Here is a 21,274-nt window from a genome sequence, read left to right on the forward strand (position 1 = left end):
TAATTAATACCATGATACACCTAAAATTTAGGCACATCTTTACATTCATGTGGGCATGGCTTCACAAGATCCATTGTTTTCTGAACCAGAAGCAAATTATAACTGAAATAAATTTGAGATGTTAGTTCACTGCATTTCACACAGAACAAATACATAATAGGGTGAATTTCTACATCAACTAACAATCATCTCTGATGGTATATAATATACTTCATCACCTAACTTTAAACACAGTAACTCATACTATCACCATCAACACAATCACAAAAATAAAACTCACGTTCTGTTGAACTTCAGTCAAATACTTTGCTTTTCCTAGGCAGCCCTAGAGGCCGATATATTTTCAGAAGACCACATCTGCAAGCCTTCATAGCGTCCATATTAATACTTCAGCTTGCTAATGTGTTAATTAAGATCTACATTACATTAGCCACATAACTAGTTAATAAGATTAATCCACCTGGAAAATGATGGCATGTCTTGATTAAATTGAACGAAGGTAACGGAAGTGACATTTAAAATACATTGATTGTTATTACATTTTGATCGTCTGTTTCAAAGCATCTGAAAGGAAATAGTAGAAACCAAAAGATTCGTGCTGTTTACATTGTTAATGAGGTATGAATTTTTTATCTTTTGCAACATGACAAAGAGTTCCCACCAGTTGTTCCCAAGGCCTTACACTGTCTGAAAGGTAGAATTAGGTTCCAGCAGGAACACAGCTGGGGTAGCACCAGTGTCTCAGGCAGTCAAGTCAGGGCCTATTCTATTTGCACCTGAACCCAACTCATTCAATACATTAGGTGACAAATCCATGTAATAATTTTGTTATTCCTTTAACATTGCCTGTCTGCTCCACTGATAGTAAAAATAATCACTTCTGTATGCAAACCAAAGATGTGACTCAGAGCTACAGCATCTGGCTGAGTTCTCAACATCACCTGAAGAGAACTGAAGACAACCTATACAGCTTCACAATGACTGCTGCGCTTAGCTTTCTGTATCTAAATTTCTGCTAGATTAGTAGAGAGCTGGTTTTCCCCTCTCTCATCTCAAGCAAGTAAAATGGAGTCAAATTTAACAGCAAATTTAACTTTCTTCATTTCATTATTGCCATTATATTTACAATGCTGAATTTGTTAACTGGAAACAAGTATTCTTCATGATGTGTCAATACTTTACCATTTAATTAACTATAATTGTATTTTCAAAATCCACACACTGTGGTAGATTTAGCAAAATATCTCATAAACTGAGCATGAACCTGGATCAAGCTGTTTGGTCCAAAGAAAAACAAACCCTGGATTACGTGAGTATCAGAACACAAATTCAAATCTACCTTTTCCAATTAGTATATTTATGGTAACTGAAGTGATCTTTCAGGTCCACATTTATTGCACATAACTGTCTTTGGTGTCATAAAATGTGGGTTTCTAGGATCAGAGACAACAATTTCTTACTGTGTTTTTCAGCTTTATAGAACCTTACTGTAGGAAATAATCAAGATAAAAAAATACCAAGCCATTTTTGAATTCATAGAAAATATGCTAAATTTGTGAGCACACCGAAGACAGTATGTCATAAACAAAAAACCCTACACCAAAACATTTTTTACTTGGATCTGCAGCTGGAGTTAGTTTGGATATTTACACACAAATGGCAGTTTATTTTAGGTGTTCTCTGAAATAATTAAAGTTGACTTTTATAGTATATTCTGTCAATTAGAAAGGAAACAGCACATAGATAGTCACATATTTTATGGAGATGTGTGTCTAGCCTACAACGTAAGTTTAAATGTAGAATATATTTTTGTCACAGATTAACAGAATCTAGACAAAGAAAAATCCTTAAACTCATCTAATTTACTTCTTTGTGAAGAAGGAATTATTCCCAAACATGACCCTCCCCCTTTTCCTTATTTCAGGTTTATTACACCAAAATTCTAACATTATCCTTACACAACTGTAACAAACAAATGGGCTTCACTCTCAGAAAGCTGGGTTTACTATCTATCTCATCCCTGTAGCAACTCCACAATTCCATGGCAGTGCTAACTTTTTGGTTTTTATGTATTATGAAGGGATACTACCTTATAATTTGTATTAAGAAAGGTATTTTTCTTTACTTTTGTCTCTTAATCTAAATCCCTACTTCAGCGCAACTTCCAGAGCCTAAAGGCAAAACCAAAAAGCTATCTAGTCCTTTGTTTACAGTCAGAGCATAGTGGACTTCACTTGCAGTTTTACAGCAGTACTGAGGATTTTTCTGCCCATTGCACTTGCCTACCCCTTTCAGATATCCCCACTATTAGCGAGATTCAGTGTGCAATTACAAAAAACCTGCGACTGTGTTATCTTAATAGTGAATTTTGTTTTCATTCAGATAGGAAGCTGCAGTAATAAAGTAATTTACATTCCTCTTAAATGCAGTTTTATTATTTCATACCAGAATTTAGTCTCTTAACAAGGAACAAGCAGATCAAATTGAAATATCTGTTGTTGTTTTTGGTGTTGGTTTTTTTTGTTTTTTTTTTTTTAATCTTTCAAATTGCTCTAGTTTAAAATGCCTTGCTTGCTGAGTAGGCACAGCTTGCGTTTAAGTGGCCGTTGTCAGTCTAGGGGTTAAAGGTTTCTTTGGGAGACCTATGTTTTGAAAAGAATGGCTTCATCCTGAGTTGTGTCAATTATAGAAAGGTCACTCTCCACAGCCAGAGCCCTGAGCCCTGAAATGGTTGTTGTGTTAAAAGCTGTCAGAGGCTTTCCTAAAAACTGCTGGGATAGCAATATTAACTTGGACATAATAAAAGGAAAGGTGAGGTAGAAGAACTTTTCACCCTTTCCTTCTGTAAGAATTTGTCTTTTAGACATTCCTTGTGTTCATCCAAACCTGTCATTTATATTATTCCACTGTGGAAGATTACTTGCCTAAATATTGTTCTCCCCCCCCCTTCTCCCAGATTATCAACATTTCAGCAACCTTCTACAAATGTCAGAAGCACAAGTAAACTTTTCCAACATGCTCTGAGGCAAGCTAACTGCAGCAATTTAAGACACATCTAGCAGTTGTCTCCTTGTCTCCTCTACAGGAGGTTACCACTCCCAAAACAGCCGGCATCTCAGCCTCTTCAAATGTGCAAAGCTAATTAGAGTGGGGATGGGATAAACTGCCAGGATTTGCACTGAAGTGCCCCAGGCAGATGAGCTCATTGCAATTCAACAATTCTGCTGCCCTATATTTGCACGGAGATGGCAACAAAAAGCTGCAGGGGAGGGAATTTGGAAACGTGTTAAGCACTGCAGTTGTCTGCTAAGTGACCATAATTGCAGACCTGAGCTCTTCAGGTTCCTGCCTAAAACCATAGGGTCTCTCACCTGTGCACAATCTGGAAGAGGTTCAGCAGTAATATAAACATTCTGCCTTGTACTTAGGGATGTGCTGGTCATCCGGTTTGACCTACAGTCAGTCAGAGATGAAAGCCAAGCCAACAGCTGTCTGAAAATCTATAGTTTTTTGCCACCATTAGGATGTAGGATTTCATGAAAAGGAGGAAGTCAAAATTAGTCCCTCCAGGGCAAACGTGAAGAAGCTGAGGTGCAGCAGCATCATTTATTGAAAACAGAAGCAAATCCATGAAATGATCAGGCACACCGAAGAACAACTCAGCTTCCTTTCCCAGCTCTATTTTAATTGAATTTTTTCCAACACATCCAACGCAAGCATCTTGTGTTAGCATTTGTTTCTAACACTTGCGTTGGCAATCAGTAAGTTTAACACAAGCCACAGGTCCGCGTAGAGCAAGATGATGCTCAGCTCTGAACAAAACTCTTCTGTTGAGCAATAGCAAGTGCTCTTACTTTTCTGTTTCAGTCACCCCATCCCACTTTCACAGAACACTAACGCCTGTGAGGTGCTTTGACTAATTGAAACACTCTGTTCTGTCTTATCAAACTTTTTGTAATAACCAGGGAAAACCTTATCGTGATGTAGCAAAGAAAACACCTGAATCTCACCAATAAAAAACATTCAATTTAAATTATTAAAATCCTTTTCATAACATGTAATTACTCTGTATTTCTAATATATGCATTCTCAGCTTAAGAAAGTATTCTTGTTTCTCGATTTCCCCTCATTCTCATTGCCCTGTCTCTGTCATCCTCCACTAGAACAAAGTTTTTCTTTAGGAGTAAAAGAATTCACTTGTTGTCTACATTGCTCATACTAATATCACCGGACAGAGTATATAGTATGGGTCAAATTCTGATGTCGTGTATGTTTTCTATTAGAACTGCACCTGAGAAAGAAGAAACAACAGGGATTTCGCCCCACCTGGAAGCCAAAGTTCTTGACTTCTCTCAAGCAGTACAATGTACTTCTACCAAGTCAAGCCTTTTCTTGTCCTTTGAGATGACTAAGCTGTACCTGGAGGCAGGGCACACAGCCAGTAACAGGTACATTTTTTGACCCAGCCCTTCCTCATTAGTGCCTGAGGGCGCACATCTCCGTTAGCAGGTGAGGTCCTAGAAATGACACGGGTTTGTGCATTAACGCATAGAGGGACAGGTAAGAGCAGCCCTACCCGGGCGGCGAAGCAGCAGACAACCACGAGCAGCACACACCCGCGACGGCAAGGGGCGCCCGACGCGAAGGTGCGGCCGGGGGGCGCTGGGCCCGCCCTGGGGAGCGGGACGGAGCGGAGCGCGCGCAGCGCCGCGGGCCCGGCGCCGCCGCCTCACCTCTGCCTCCAGATGGCGCCGCCGCCACGTCCTCCGCGCCCGGCAGGCCCGGCCGCAGCCCGTTGTTGAAGGTGTGTCCGTCCGCCGGCTGGAGCTGCCAGTTCAGCCCCAGGAGGTGCATCGCTGCCAGAGACACAAAGGCGTGGAGAATAAATAAATACGCCGCGCACAGATAAAAAATGTTGGGGGAGAGACTACAGCTAATTTCAGTTAAGCCGCTTTTGGAAAACAGGGTAAAGCAACTTGTCTCAGAGCGTCGTTAATATGCTAAAAAAAGGCAAAAACAACAACAACAAAACCCTAAACCCAAAAGAAAGCCCTGATGACTTACATAAATCTGTCTGACTTTGTTCAGTTATCAGATCTTCTAAATTACTGAAACACAAAAGGAAAATGCTTACAGTCCAGGGTACCGAAAGAGAGGTAAGCATTTTGTTCCGCCTTTGGCATCGCGCACTACCTTTTCGATTCACATAGTACAGGGGGATAATCTTGGAAACAAAGCACTACTGCAAATACTAGCTCTGAGTTTAAATTATATCTGGTAATTTATACACTGATTATAAAATTAGCTCTAGCCCCACGTACACTAATGACATTGTAATCCAATTGTTTTGTGTGTATTACAACTTATTTAAATCAACAACCGCCTCTGTCTTCATTTTGTTGATCCAACTTTCCCAACAAACCCAGGTTTTTGCCAATCCTTTGACCTCACAATTTTTTGCTAACCCAGTGCATAACACTTGGCCACCTGGGCCACACAAGGAGCCGCATCCCCTTTCTGGCAGCAGTGCGGGACCATGGCCTCTCTGGCCCTCCCTGTGCCGAAGGCAGGCCTGGCAGAGGCCACGCAGCTGTGCCCGACATGCAAGATCTGGAGTGGGAGAAAGGCCGTGGCACCGCCTTCGCAAGTGCATGAGTTATAGACACTGTGGTAGGGGCTAATTGAATAAGTCCTGTGCATAATGCATGAGACTTGACAGGTCTGAATCATTCAGCTAGTGGATTTATGTGCAACTTCACCTTGTATAAACAGAAGCTACCTGAATACATCTTCATACTTGTGTCATATTATCTCCATGGCTTCCTCCCAGTATAGAGAGTGGTAAGGGATAGAAAAGCCCACAAAGCTCTTTTTATTCCCTTCCTTTATGTGCACCATCAGCACTCTTCCTGTTTACATAGGATGGATGTAACCCTACATGTTGCAGAGAACAGCATTTTCAGTTATATTCTAAAATGGTGTTTGAGGGGATTCACTGTCTGTTTCGGGCAGAAAATAGATGTGATTATGGGTACCCATATAACTGTTCACTTCTGCAGTGTCAGATCCACTGAAGATATTTTGTGTCTGATTACAAGCAATTGTAGAAGAGCTGATGTGGTCACAAATGGAGCAGCAGCGGCCACACAGCTAAGTGTTCAGAGATTAAACATTAGGGATAGGTAAAGCAAAAGATTTATCACAGGAACTGCAATTTACAGTGCCTGAGACATCACTCAGACACATAATCTTTGAATACAGGGAATCCATTTAGATGTGACTGATTCATATACATATTCCTAAAACCCAAGAAAACAAAACAAAGCACCCCTCACCACCAGAATCCGTCTATCCCAACTCCTGGAAAGCTCTCAGCACACAATTTAGGCAGAGTTTAACTTCCGTATTTTTGACAAAAGCAGCTGAGAAGCAAGACTGCTTTCATATCACTTTCCCCGAGACATACCCACGGACCAAGCCAATGTCTAAGAACAGTAACTAAAATCAGAGGACATTTTGTGTGAAGAGGGCAGATTTTGCACTCATGCTGAATTTGCAAGATTTTTTATATTAGGAAAAAAACCCTGAAAATACACTAAAGCATCTGGTATTTTAAAAAATACCAAGTATGAAGCTGAAAAGGATGTTTCGCTGAGAAACTAGTCAAAATTTATTTCTAGGGAATGTTTAAGAATTCCTGGAAAATACACAAAAATTTTACATGGGATCATATGTTTTATTCAATTACAACTTTTTTGTTTTGCCAAAACAAACCTTTTAAAAGGCTTTTTGGTCTAGTCTCAAGCAACTAATTCACTTTTCAGTATGGCAATGAAACTGAAAAATTATTCACAAAGCTCAAACCACAAACAATTCGCTAGCTTATACAGACTCTCCCCATCAAGTGAGAGACATCATCTCTGGTGTAGACGTGAGGGGGCTGGGGGATGCCAGGTAGCAGGGCAGCTTGTGGCATGTCTGTGCTGTCAGCAGTTCCCACGTGAGGCACACACACCAGGGCTCCAAAGACAGTTCAGCTGGACCACCCCATAAGCATAAAGATTAAATGAATTTCAAAGCCTCAAATGAAAACAAGTGATACAGGAGAATTAGACTTCGGTGTTTTAAACTCTCAGTGTGTCTATTCTAAGTTGCTTGCTTTTTTAAAAAAAAATTTATTGCAAGTGTAACCATAAATGTAGGTCACTTGCAGAGACGAAAATCTGCTGCTTCAAGTGTGAACCATTCCTTACAACAAAGACATAAGAAAATTGTAACTACTAGTCTGTCCAAGAGAATTATAGTTGCTAACTTATAATTACCAGAGATGGTAAATTCAGACAAAGAATTATAAAAGATCTTATTAAAATGGTATTAAGAAAAACTTTGATCCATCTGCTTCCAAGTATGCCATGATTTCATTCATAACTCCATTGCTCTGTGTTTTAATCACAGATGCACATTAGGTAGGAGCAATTAGAGCTTCTTCTTAATGGGGCAGGGATTTACATGTGTACTATAGTCCCTTACAGAGACAGAGAAAAGATGGCAATCTCCTGCACAGCTCATGTATCCATTACGTGATCCGCAAACTTTCACTAAGACAGCTGAAGTCACAAACATGAGGAACGTTCACCTTCTACCAATAATACTTCGATAAAAGTATGTCACAGGGGCCTGCGGGGAAAGCTCCATGTTTGCACTGAATATAGCAAACCTGACTGGCAGCTGAGCAGGGAGAACCTATTCTCTCCTGCTTCAGAACGCCATGAGATAGCAAATTTATATGATTAACCTTTTGTTCTGTTAATCAAACAATAATGCCTCCAGCAAAGGAATAAGTTGAAGCCTGTTTAATTAGAAATACAGAGATCCACTCAGAAGTTGAGTGCATGTATGCCAGAAGAGAAATTTGGGCTAGTAAATTTGTGCCTGTTTTCTATTTTTTCTATTGTGGGCTTTGGGGTTTTTTTGAAACTACAATTAAATAATCTGCGATGCTCTGGCTTTGCCTTCTTCTCCAATGACACGCTTTCATCAGATATTACAGCACTGGCCACATTTTCTCAATAGGATGTTCACCAGGCTGATCATCAAGACGAACGTCAATTTTCCGAAACAGCCCACTTACTTGAACACATTTCCAGAGCTCCACATTTGCTTTATAGATTAACCTTCAGGGACAAACACATCCCTGAAGATTTAAAACACAAAAAAGTGCCATTTTATCTGTTGCATGTATGGTGTATTCATACATTATATTTTACAGAGCATATGTATATTTTGTAGGTATTACTTGGGTTTGTTTCCTTTTTTCCCCCAACATTTAAGCATATTTTCTGAGTTCTTGTCTCTGATACCTGATTTTCAAACACTGAGCTTGTCAGAATTTATCTGGTTCATTTAACACGAACATCTAGTAACACAGGTTAGTAAATTGCGTATTTATACTCTCTAAAAAATTAGACTACGGAAACAATAAATTTTGAAGTAAAACCTTTGGGATTTAGGTAAAAAGTAATAATCAGTCTCTCACTCCCACCCCAGCAACACACACATACACACAAAGCAAAAGCACCTGGAAGCTAAACCTGCATGCCCATCATGAACAAAAGCAGAGAACTAGTTCATCACTCCAGGTGGTTGAGCTGTCAAGGATCAATCTAAGACTTACATAAGATAGAGGTTGCTGGAATGAATCACGTATTATTTTAAGAAATCCCAAAAGGTATACAAATCCACAGAAAAATGACAAAACATATGTGCAAAACTTTCTTGAAGGTTCTCTAAGGCTTAGTAGTGTCCCCACATTCCTCTTTCAGTCTTCTCTCATTCTGGCCCTAAGCCCAAGCTCACTCCATTCAGAGTTGTTCTAATGGACAATGGTTTCCAGGCTCAGAAAGCTGTCTTCCCTTTGTGCTCTCCTGTCACTTTTGACGATGTATTTTTAAAATGAGAGACCTCTGCTGTCTTCATGTGCTAGAGGTCTCCCTGTAGTACAACTCAGGGCAACTACAACAGGTGGGGCAGAATCAGATTTTGCACTTATCCCTTTACTCTGTGGTATTCCTTCTTAAATGGAGAAACATGCAATTTAACAATCCACCATTTTCCCCATTCCTATTGCATCTTCCCAGTGGAGGTCTGGAAGATATGCACTGCTTGACTGTTAGAAAATTCAGTATTCCTTAAGCAACTCAAAAAGACGGGAAGTTTATAAAAGTGAACAGAACTCAGAATGTTTCCATATATTAATTTTCCAAGCTGTCACGCTTACTAAACCTTAAATTATTGTCATCCACAATGAACTCATCACACTAGGATCTCACTTTTTCAGGATATATCTAGTCACATTATGTTTACCTGTAGCAGGCCAGCCTCTTTTCATGTGAAAGAGAAATTGGTTCGTTATATCATGAACATTAGCGAATAAGCACTAAAAGCACATTTGCTCTATGTAGGCTTTTGTATTACAGGGGAGTGGAAACACTAGAAGTTTCCTTTCCATCCACTCATGAGATGAACAATGATGTAACTCTTGTTATTCCAGTATAAATAGTTAGCCTTGAACAACACCAGTGTGATTTCCAAATCAGGCCTAGTGAATCACAGACATGATGAAACAAAAGGTACCTAATAAATCTTAGCAGCATGTATATACATTAGTATATATATTCAAAGAACTAACTGCACATCTGTTTTTTATTTCCTATGGTCTGTATCTTGCTTTAGTGTCCCACAATATTTGTATGAAGCAAAAGAAGTTTAGTGTTTTACACTTCTGGGTTCATATAGATGGGTAACCCAGATAACTTGAAAAGAATAAATGTATCCCTTCAAATTAAAAAATAATTAAACATTATTGTATGTTTATTTTGTATTAAATGTTGTTCAGCTGAGACTCATAGTGCTTTACTAGTTACTACTTCTTGATCATGCAACAGAACTCCAGGAATACCAGAAATTGATATTACTGATCTCAATTATTATTCATAAAATAATTACTTAAAATACTAGAAACATAGTAGTTTAATGTTCTACTACTATTCTCCTGGAGAAATAGGTTCAAGTTCAACCCAAGTCACAAGTGAAATGAGTGTGTTCGGCCAACTCCCTAGTGATTACTTGCCCCCATTACAAATTGAATGCACAATTCATCACAACTGACAACCTCTCCTCAAGAGACACACGAGACAGGAATAGCAGAGGTCTGAAAGTCAGAAAAGAGCAATGGAGGAACTGCATGAGAAAAACTTGCACGGTGCCTGAAAACACTACACTTGATTCTAACTAGTGCTTTCAGATCTTTATCAAATGAGCATGGATTATTGGGTAGCTGTAACAAGAAAAATAAGAAGCTCTTACTTTTTTCTCTTTTCTTTAGCTCCTCTCACATCTGGAGAGGTTACAGGACAGTTCACAAACACACGCACAACCAGAATTTGCTAACTCAATCAGTTGCGATCCACATCTTTCTAACATAACTTTAACAGAAACTCAACACAGAAGACAGGTACGCTTTGTCAGATGGGCAATTCTGCAAGCATTATTTATGTACAAGGTATCTTGTGGACATCATTGCTGACAATCAGTGAAAGTGTTCTCCCACAAAATTTGGACTTGGCAACAAATATGCCTGACAAAGTCAGATTTCAGTAAGTCATAGATGTTTTACTGAGGCTGACACCATCTTTTGCTCACTAATTTTGTTGGCCATCTTTCAGCTGCATTTGCAGCAAGAGGAATACAAGCACCGTCCATGTGCAGCTGGAATGGAATATATTACTGCTTAAACGATGGCTGAGGCAGTTGTCTCAAAGAGAGCTGCTGCATCCAAGGACCTAGACTCACGATTATACCAATGCCCTTTCATATTCTGTTACCAGCAGAAAGGGACAGTGTCTCCAGGAAGTTCTAATCTGCAGCTCCTCCAGTTTGACACTTATATTAAACTGCTTGGAGAATAATTACCAAAGAATATGAGTATTTGTTACTTAAAAGAAGCAGTCCTAAAATAAACAATGTGAACAAGTAGCAGCTTTTCTTGCTAGATAAACAGTGATGTCTCTCCTAAAATTTAGTATTGACTGACAGAACTTTCTATTCTTCCTTGAATACCTAGTGTCACTGTGACTAGGATGCCTGAGTCCTCCTGAGGAGATCCAAGAGATCTCACAAAAATTCATCACATTGCTTTTTCTAAAAGCAAAACAAAAGCCACATAGCTTGATGGGTAGATGTCTGCCATTTTTGCTATATTATCTACAGGAAAGCTTAGAGTAGTATTTTAAAAAAATCCAAACTTATCATATATGACATGATAGAATTCCAAATGGAAAACAGGCTGTGCAGGGTGGTGGCACAGTCTGCTGCTGATACTGCATTATTCAAGAAGAGGGCTGACTGAGAACTGCGTAAGGACATAATGCAACCGAGCAACTGGGCCATAAAATGGCAGATGAAGTTCAAACCTGGTTAAAATAAAATAACATACGCTGGAGAGAAGTAATCTTAACTCCACATATAAAATAATGAGCTCTGAACTGACTATTATCAAACTGAAGGGAAATTTTGGGTTAGATTGTAAAGTTTCCTGAAAATTTCACGTTAAGTCAAACACTGAATCATTATGGGAAGAGCAAACAAAGCACGGAGTATTGTTATGCCACCTCCCCTTATCTCAGAAAACCTAGAAGAACCACAGGTTGAAAGATCAGTAGGGAAAAGCACATGCATAATTTGCCTGTTCTTACAAGACAACCACTTTTGGATACTGGAGGTAAGTAAATGGATTACTTGACTTTTATCTGACCCAACATAGCTGCTCCTACACATAAACAACACTCCTTGGTGTATCCACTAGTCCCAATGCCTCTTGAAGTGTCTGATGCATTTTTATCCCCTACACTGTATCACAGCATGTCCCTACCTATTCACCACCCCAGACAATCTAAGGAATGTTTAGATCAATGCATCAGAGGCAAACCCTTGAATTTTTATGCCATAAACCATTTCCTGGAAGCAGTATGATTTTTAGGTACCTTAGGGCATAAGCTTCAGTGCAGTGCAGCTAAATAGGCTGAGAATGTAGTGTATAAAATGGTGATTGCTGGCATGCCACAGTCAGGTTTCTCAATCTAGTGTAGTTATTCACCATCACAATAATAAATACCCTAATTAATAGTAGAGTCACTTATGATTATGAGAGACATGTTTTCAGAATATCTTGTTGGAGATCTCAGGGACATAGGAGGTAAGAATTTAACTTTTACATTTGATACCAGAGATTAAAGATCAGGTAAAAAACCAATTCCCTGGACTACCAGTACTTAAGAAATTTATGAACTCGTGTTGTAATGTTAATGACTAAGAATCCTACAGATAGCTTACTTTCAAGGTCATTCATTCTCCTTAAATCATCTTAATAATCGGTATGCTATTTGGTATGCACTGTGTTTTCTTAATACATTTAAATTAAAATTTCATTTGGGAACTCCATTTAAAGCATTATGAAAATACACAACCTTAAGAATTAACAGATCACACCATTTTTATTAAAGCAATAGGTATGCCTGTATTATGGCTAGAGCACAAGAGAGAACCATTTTTTCTGTCTTATTTATGCTACATATAACATTGAACAATACCTCTCACTTCTCAGTCACTTTTGTTTAAGTTTACAATGTTGAAAATGGAGAATTCCATTAACTACAATGGCACTGCTGCATATTTTTATATTTTGTAACACGTTTTTTCTCACTTCTCCATCCATTGAATTAAGCTGATACTGTTTCCCACATACAAGCTTCTATATGTTACTCATCTCTAAGTTTATATTCATTAACTGTGCCTGATCTCTTCAATAGTTTTATTTAGAATAACAACAACTTCTTGCAACTTTCTAAAGAGAAAGACAAAGTGTATTTTCTGACTATATGAGGAAAGCTGTGAGGACTGATTACCCAGTAAATTTAAGTAACAATAAATGTAATAAATAGCAGGTTACCATTTGTGCTAGCCTTCTTACAGCTGCAGAGAATACAGCTCCATGCTTCTTTAATCCAAGAGTGATCCTAGAGACACAGTCACAGTAGAACTTGAATTTCAGCACCTCACTTTCTAGGACATAAACCAAGGAAAACAGAGGCAGACCCTTACCTTTGCTTCTGCACTCTGTAAGGACAGTGCTTGCTGTGTAAGAGGGGAAGGCACAGTGCCTCGTTTCTACGGCAGAAATGTCAGGCATGCTCTTTCCACTCACCAGGGAGGCACAGGAGATTTTGTGCCTTTTTGAAAACACAATGGAAAGGAAAGTTGACTTCACACAATCTTAAACATAAGAAAGCAATCTTTAGTCATAATTTCACCCTCAGCATGCAAGCTCTTTTAGACAATGAACACTTTTGCTTTAAAGCATTCAACCCAAGAAACACTTTATAGACATACCATAAGGATCCTATGAATGAGTGTATTGTTATAATCAGCAGCAAAACTTCTGGCTGGGAATTATTAATTGCTTTCTTTTGAATAAATGTTATTAAAGATGAAAAAGGAGTTGGAAGGAGGACTATAAGATTGTTCATTGTCACTGTGTTTATATGGAAGAAGTAGGGGGACCCAAAAAAAGCAAATTTTTTTTTTTTTTTTTAAATTGGTCACACACCCCCTCCAAGCTGACTGATTTCTTTCCCCATGCACGTCAATAAACTGAATGGAATGAATTTTCAAAGCACAGCATGAAAGATATACCCACAAATCCCATTAGTAGTAATGTGATTTGTGTGCTTATCTGCCATGCAGTGCTTTGAAAGTTCATTCCTCTATGTCCAACTTCAGCCTTTCTACTTCCAAAAATACTTGAAAAGCTTACACACACTTGCAGTTACTGTGGGGGTGGGGAAAATTGGAGGATGTGAAAACCTGGCTCCCAATTCCAAGGACAACAACAAGCAAGCAGAATTTCAGCCTGCAGGAATGAGTGTTGCACCTTGGGTGGTTGTTAGTTCCCCAGTCACCATTCTGACTGGGATGGAGAAACAATCCTTGGTTTAGACTTTTTGACTTTTCTTGCTTCAATCCTCTTTACTGAAATATTTTGATTTTGTGCCACTTCTCAAAAGAAGGGTAGCAGCATTGCATGCTACCTTCAGAATCTGGAATCTCACCACAAAGACCTTAAAAGAGAAGCAGAATACAGTGCACTATTCATTTATTCTTGTGACAGTCCTCAGATTGTGCAGAGTGTAGAAAACTGGCACAAGATTAATCAGTTCCTGAGACTGTATAAAATAAACTCACTTATGGCAGTTTTAAGAGTCAAGGCTGCAGTCTTCTTCGTCTTGCATCTGAACTAGATGGCTGTAACTAATAAGAAAAGTGTTTACATTTTTATTTACCTAATAGCGCATCTTTCATCCTGGAAGGTCCCAAATCACATTATACAATATCCACTTTACCAGCCTTGCCAAAATACTGCCACATTTGAAATAGGCTTAGAATAGCAAAAAGGAATGCTCTTGACTAAAACATAATGGAAAACCTCATTTTTTTGAGCAATTGTAAGCATTTAATGTTAATACAAAGCAAATTGAATCCAATTTTAATTTCACACCTAAAAGACACCATTATCATGAACAAATACCCAGCTCGTCTTTATTCTGTTTGCAAGAGGAGGAAGAACCTAGCTGAAACTTAGAACTAGTGTTTCAAGGAATATAGACACAAATAAACGCTCTTAAATCACTGATGCCTGAACTTACAAGAATTAGAATAACTGCTTTACTTTTAATACTGACTGTAACCCTAAGGGATATCATGTCAAACATTTATTCGACTATGTTCATCTTCCAAAACTGTAACTACCCTAATCTCTACAAACATGTTGAACAAGATTTTCATAATGTAACTGCTCCAAAGCATTCAGACCTTGACTCAACCTCTGATTGTTAGCCATATTGATAAGGAAATAGTTTTTACCTTTATTACTCCTTTGCATACACTAAATGAAGTGGAACTGCATGATTATGAATGACCAAATTTCTGTCCACAGTGCAAAAAAGTATAACTTCTAATCACAGAATATATTCTTCCCTTAATAGAAATGATACAGAATAGTTTAATTTAATCACCTCACTGTAAGACCTTGCATGAATGATAAAATTTAAGGCTTTACTCTCTACACAAAGTAATTATTGGAGTTAAAAGTTCATTACAAAGAGGAAATAAATCCAAAGATGAAAAGTAAATATGATTTCTTCTACCAAAGCTTCTCATTAATTTTCAACACTGTAAACTGTTTATACTTCTTTCACAATATGCTTCAAAAGTTATATATAAACATAACCTAAATCATATCTTGATATTGAGATAAAGGTACATTACAGATTATATTTAGCATCTAGGCAGATGTAGACCTTCTATATGCCTTGCAAAGTTGACATTATTAACATATTGTGAATATGGTGTCCTATTGATCCAGAATAGAAAGACATATGAAAATCAAATATACAGATTTTATTTGATAAATATACAACCAGTCAGTTACAGCCTTGTAACTCATAATCCTTTGGGTGTTTTTTTAATGGTAACTTTTTAAAAAATAAACAATTATCAAATTGGACTTTAGTTACATTTTAGCAAAAATTTTTTTCCATTGTCCTTACATGATTTCTCTTAAGCATTTGCCATAATGGATTTACTATAACTGGGATATATTATATTTTTAATCTTATACCTGTCTCATTCTTGGCATGTTTCCAAGTCTGAAGTTTGCTTATTTTGCCTTCATAGGAAAAATAATTTTTCTAAAAAGTAGAGACTGGAAGCTTGCCCTCCTGCATCTGTGCCTTTTCATCTTCCCATCTAGAATTCTAGAGCAGGTAAGGAAGTGCAAGCTGCAAGTGAGGACATGATTTCAGTGTGATCACACCAATATGGAAGTACATTAGAAAATAGAAAAATCAATGAAGGGTTTATATGGTGCCAGGATTTCAGTTTCGGATTGCTGCTTTTTTTGAAGTGGCAGAGTTGCAAATTTTCAGAGTGCAGCAATATATATATTTTACAAGGAATTTCGGTGTGTCTATGTGTGTGTGTTCATATATGATTATCAGTTGCATCACCAAAACATCCTATTATACAATTTCATTAGTCAATATAGGAAAGAAGAAAAGCTTGCATATGCATTTTAAGTCCCAAGAAACATCATGATAGCACACCAATCTCTGTAAGTCCATTTAAAGCACTGCGCACCATGCATCATGGAAGACAATTATATTTAATTTGGATACCTATATCCCAATTCATCTAAGAAACATCATCATAATATACACTGAATTAAATATTGATATGATATTGGTATTACTCTATCTGTCTTAAATTGCCTTTTATAGTAGGGTTTTTAAGACTAGCTACATTTGATCTTCTTGATATAACAACATTCATAGCAGAGATAGTAGAAATCACTGTTACAGATGGAGCTGCTGTCCACAACAGAAAAATGAAGGCAGCTTATTGTACAGAGCATCATGAAGCTTTCTGTCTTGCATACAAAATGGTGCAGAAACCAATTCTACTGTCTGAGGTCAGCAATGCAGAATGCTCATCATCAGTCAGTTTAGAGCTGTTTAAAATCAAGGTCAAAATTGTCACTGACTTGAGTGGCGAGAGCTTCACTTCAGAACTCGTCTATTTATTTTAAGTATTTGAGACTGCAAATATGATAATAATGCCTGAAAAATTAGTGTTTTCTACAGGCAACAGTAAAGCAACCGATAAAAAACTTTACCCTCCAAAGTCAACAGTTTAAATTGCAGGGTGAATTGGACGTGAGTGATAATGCATTAGCATATGCATCACTGTATACAATTAATTAATGAATCCTAGAATAAAATATTATCTATATATTTTATATATATAATGTATATAAATAAATATATTTTTATATTTATATAACATACCCTCAAAACCCTTATATATATATATATATATTTAAAAACCCCTTTGGCTTCGATTACATACACTTTGTAAAGCACAACTGAATTATGTTAAATGGTTAATACAATTAATTTTAACATATGTAACAATATTACTTAATAATACCAATAAATAACTGGGAATTATCCTTCAAAAAGAAGACAACTTACACTACAGGGGGCAAAAAAGAAATATATGGTAGCTAGAACTACAGGTTAGCACTTCATAGCTAATGCTCAAATTCTACTTATTCATGTCTGTAACACCCAGCTGGCCAGCAACCAAACCAGGATTATATATCTTTTTTCTCTGATGGATGAAACAGTAAATACTGTATGTAAAAAAAGCCCCCTAAAACCCCTAAACTGTATTGAAAATCCATCTACCATTTCAGCCTCACTCTTCACTATGAAATTTATTTTCTTGTTTTTTTTTCCTTCCAAGCATTTGCTTCATCTTGGAAGCAGGTATCAAAGCTGCTCCTTGATAACTTAAAAGAAAAATGACTAGAAACTTCTCAGTGTAACTGTATCTGACAAGTTTCTGCAATGTATTTACCTTCTTCTTTCACAACATTACTAACATTTAAGTACGCAGAAAGTGCTAGAGCTGAGATTTTTTTTCATCCATTTCAATTTGAAAAAGATGCATTTGATTTTATGGTCTAATAGAGAAAATCTGCTTCTGTCTACTGGAATTGGCTGTCCATACTAATTAGTGAGAAACAAAATACACACAACCTTTATTTTGCTGGGATATGAACAGAAATTAAAATGAAGATGCTACCAAACCTATTCATAAATCTTTACAAATCTCACCTTCTAGAACAGGTTTGAAAAAAACCCCACCTGTGATAACACCTACAGTTTTTTCACCAATTTTTCCATTTAAATGTGATTTTGACAATTTAATGACTGCATTCTTTCAAAAATAACAATGGTATTATATGACTGTCATGTAAATGTAACTCAGGATTGCTATCAGTTCATAAAATTATTTCAGAAATCTGTTCACATCCCATGCCTTTGCAGTTTACATAAACTGCAGCTCTCACTCCATTCTTGAAAAGTATTTTAACATTTGCATTCAAGTCCTCAGAGGTAAATTTTCATTTCAGGTGCAGGATTAACAAATTTCCATCCCTATACTATCTTATGGACTTCTACGCAAAAACAGTTCTCTTTTTCTAGAGGACCACAGGCCTTTGGGATGAAACTGGCATTTTGCGTTGTTAGCACTCAGGTTGCAGAAAGCACCATGAAAAAAACCTGCTTTCACATTGTACTTTCTAAAACATTATATTACCCAATGCAATAAGTAATGAAGCTGAAATGATCAGATGCTGTCCTGAACAATGTAACTGACTGCACAGTACCAGAGAGGTCTGAGGAAGGAATGCATTATATTCTGCTGTATATTTCTCAGTCAGACCTATGAAGTTCTTTGAACCTTTCCTAACCCAATTTTGTATTTGAAATATTTTCAGAACTTCTTCATTTTAGCAAGCTAGACACAACACACACACTGACTCCTGTCAGGGAACAATGGGAGGGACTGAGCATGCAGTGGCTAAGCACTCTCATTGAAAAAACCAGAGGATGCTGCAGTAATTGTCCTGAGAGGCTAGAAAGGAAACAAGACTCTATGCTGACAGCTTAGCTCAGCGTGAACTCTCATTTTTCACACGGAGCTAATTAAAAACTGAAATTAGTTAAATATGGAAATGACACTTGCAAGCACTTTAGCTGAATTCTGGCAAAATCCCTCTAGAGTGCTGCGACACTACCTGCTGCTTCAAAACTCCCCAATTGAATTTCACAGTTAAAAGGCTGAGCAAAGGGAAAGTTATTACAGAGATTTCCAATTCAAAATGTGCCTGTAAAATTCTAAATTAAATTTCATGGTAGCCCTTTCAGTAACTAGGGACATACTGTGCAGTCCAACGATATGGTGCTCGAATAACATCCCTGCATGTATTCTCTGATTATCTCACCTTTAGGCACTGTGCTGGTTGTGCCAGAACTGTGAAGCTCACAAGGATACCGGCACTACAATGCCACAAAGATAAGCCATGTGCTGCTACTGAGGTAGTTATTTGGAAAGCATGGACACATGGCACATAAAGGAATTACCTCCACAGTTTAACAGCAGAAATCTCAGAAAATCAGAACCCAACAACCAAAATATTTTATGTCTCATGATTTTAATTTATATTTGTAAGTGCTGGATATATATATGCAGAGAAGGGTCTATACTGCAATAAATTACATGGCCTATATATATATCAGTGCTTTACAGGCAAGGTAATAATAAAAAGCACTTCTGCATATTTAAATGGGCATACAGAACCAAGGGACTGGATGTGCATAAAAGGTATGATGACTGACATTAGCTTTTTGACTAAAGCACCATGTGAATTCCATTTTGGTGCACGTGACTTGCCTAGTATGCATAAAAGCAAGGGTATTTGCCCAAGGGCAAATATGATTTCTGAATGCGATTTAACGAAACCCGCCCATGGAGCAGATCATTTTGGATCTATACCAAGGCATTCAGGATAGCCAATCACTTTCAAAACAACTGGAGCGTTTTGATTTTATTGTTTTTCCTACATTCCATCCCTTTACCCTTGAGGCAATCCCCTCCCACTGGCCTGCTGCCACTATTGCACCAACAAATTTCTGTCTAGGAAAGCCAGCAAAAGATGCCACATAGCATGAAAGCCACTGTTACTCCCAAGTCTGCTGGCAGGGGGTATTGCTGCACCCAGCCTGCCAAAACCTCTTCCCTGGCAGCTATCTGTATAATCTGTATATCACACCCAGGTTTTGCTAGTCCAGGGCCTTGAAACATCTCAGCTTACCCAGCTGGAGGGGATATGCTGCAGCTGCACCATCAGACCCTCTTATTTTATTGAATTTTGAATATGCAGTTTCAAAGCAATTCAAATGAATTTGCCCAAGGCCTCAGATCAGTAAAACTACTGATACCATCTGCAGCAGGCTTCCTAAATTTGAAGCATTTAAAAACAGGTGACAGGATAGGAGCTTTCAATGTAAGGACTGACACTCATGAAAGCCTGCTAAACAAACTTGGTTATGCCCCATTTTGGCAAGGAAGGAACTGTATGGCTTTCAGCCCAGTTCTCACAATAGCACTGGTAATAATAGGAAGTTCCATCAAAAAACATTTTTTAAATCATGTATATTTTTCCATGTTAAAAAGAAAGTATTTATTTGATTGCTGAGTTTCATCTATTTTAAGGCACCTGTATAAGTGGATATAAAGAGCAGACTATGATGAACATGAACTCTTAACAAGAGGCTGTATCAAGACATCCAGAAGCTAGGAAATCTAGCAGGCTGAGGCCTCTTTCAAGTTTATGAACTCCAGTGAGGTCATTAAAACACGGGTTGCTCTAAAGCAGGAAATCCAAAGGCAAGATTATAATACCCTTCCCTTCAAGTATATTTTTAAAAATGCCCATTGCTTAATCATATTCAATACCCTTAAACATGCCAGATTATGTTGAAATATATGTATATACAGCATCACTTAAGTCCTGCAGGGATGCAGAGACTAACAGCAAGACTACAGTAAACTGATACTACATTTTGACCAAGGTGCCTTATTTAGAACTCTGCTTTTACAAAACAGTGGAACTGTAAATATTTAGAAAGGGTAGAATAATAAAGAAAAAAAAAAAAAGATCCCTTGATGCCCAGGGACATCTGTAGTTACACTGAGCTGGGTCTCCTACAGGTTCTGCACTGCCAACATAACCCAGATCTGCCAGCTAGGAAACCACTAATGTTTCCCCACACATAATGCCATCCGATTCTTCTTCCAACAAAAGATTAAATTCCCTATCTAGCAGTTGTCCATGCCCACGGTCCATTTAGAATATGCCTGACTGACAGGTACAAGCTTAAAAACTACTGGGACATATACCTGGCTGGCTATCAAACCTGGAGCCAGAGCTTCAGCCAGAGGAAGCAGAGCGTGCCAGCAAAAGTCCTTTGCAAGAACTGTGTTGAGATGGTTGTGGTCCCAGCCTGGCACCTTGCACTTACTCACTTCACACTGAACAGAGAGTCAAGCAAGTGGCGTTATCGGTTTCTGTTGTTTCATTGCCCTGACTGTGTCTGTATACACAATCCTGTCTGCAGTAATGATATGGCAGATAACTAGGACCTACTTCTCTTGTCTGTGAGTTTCAACAGCACCCCTATTATCTGTAAGAGTAACTACCCTATTTGGGGATCAGTATTCTTAAAGAGACAAATTATTTTTGCCTTCT

General features: G+C 37.9%; 1 protein-coding gene across 15 annotated transcripts in view; it reads right to left on the minus strand.

Annotated features, from left to right (window-relative positions):
• TENM2 (teneurin transmembrane protein 2) overlaps positions 1–21,274 on the minus strand; it is an 808,680-nt gene that overhangs the window by 127,052 nt on the left and 660,354 nt on the right. For 13 of the 15 annotated variants that reach the window (XM_074916403.1, XM_074916400.1, XM_074916398.1 and 10 more), the window contains one exon: positions 4,734–4,856. The exons of the other annotated variants lie outside the window; for them this stretch is intronic. In XM_074916403.1, the coding sequence (XP_074772504.1) occupies positions 4,734–4,856 (123 nt within the window). The remainder of the gene's footprint in view (positions 1–4,733; positions 4,857–21,274) is intronic. 15 annotated transcript variants of the gene reach the window in all.

The sequence above is a fragment of the Athene noctua genome, chromosome 12, assembly GCF_965140245.1.
Source record: "Athene noctua chromosome 12, bAthNoc1.hap1.1, whole genome shotgun sequence".
Classification (NCBI taxonomy): Eukaryota; Metazoa; Chordata; class Aves; order Strigiformes; family Strigidae; genus Athene; species Athene noctua.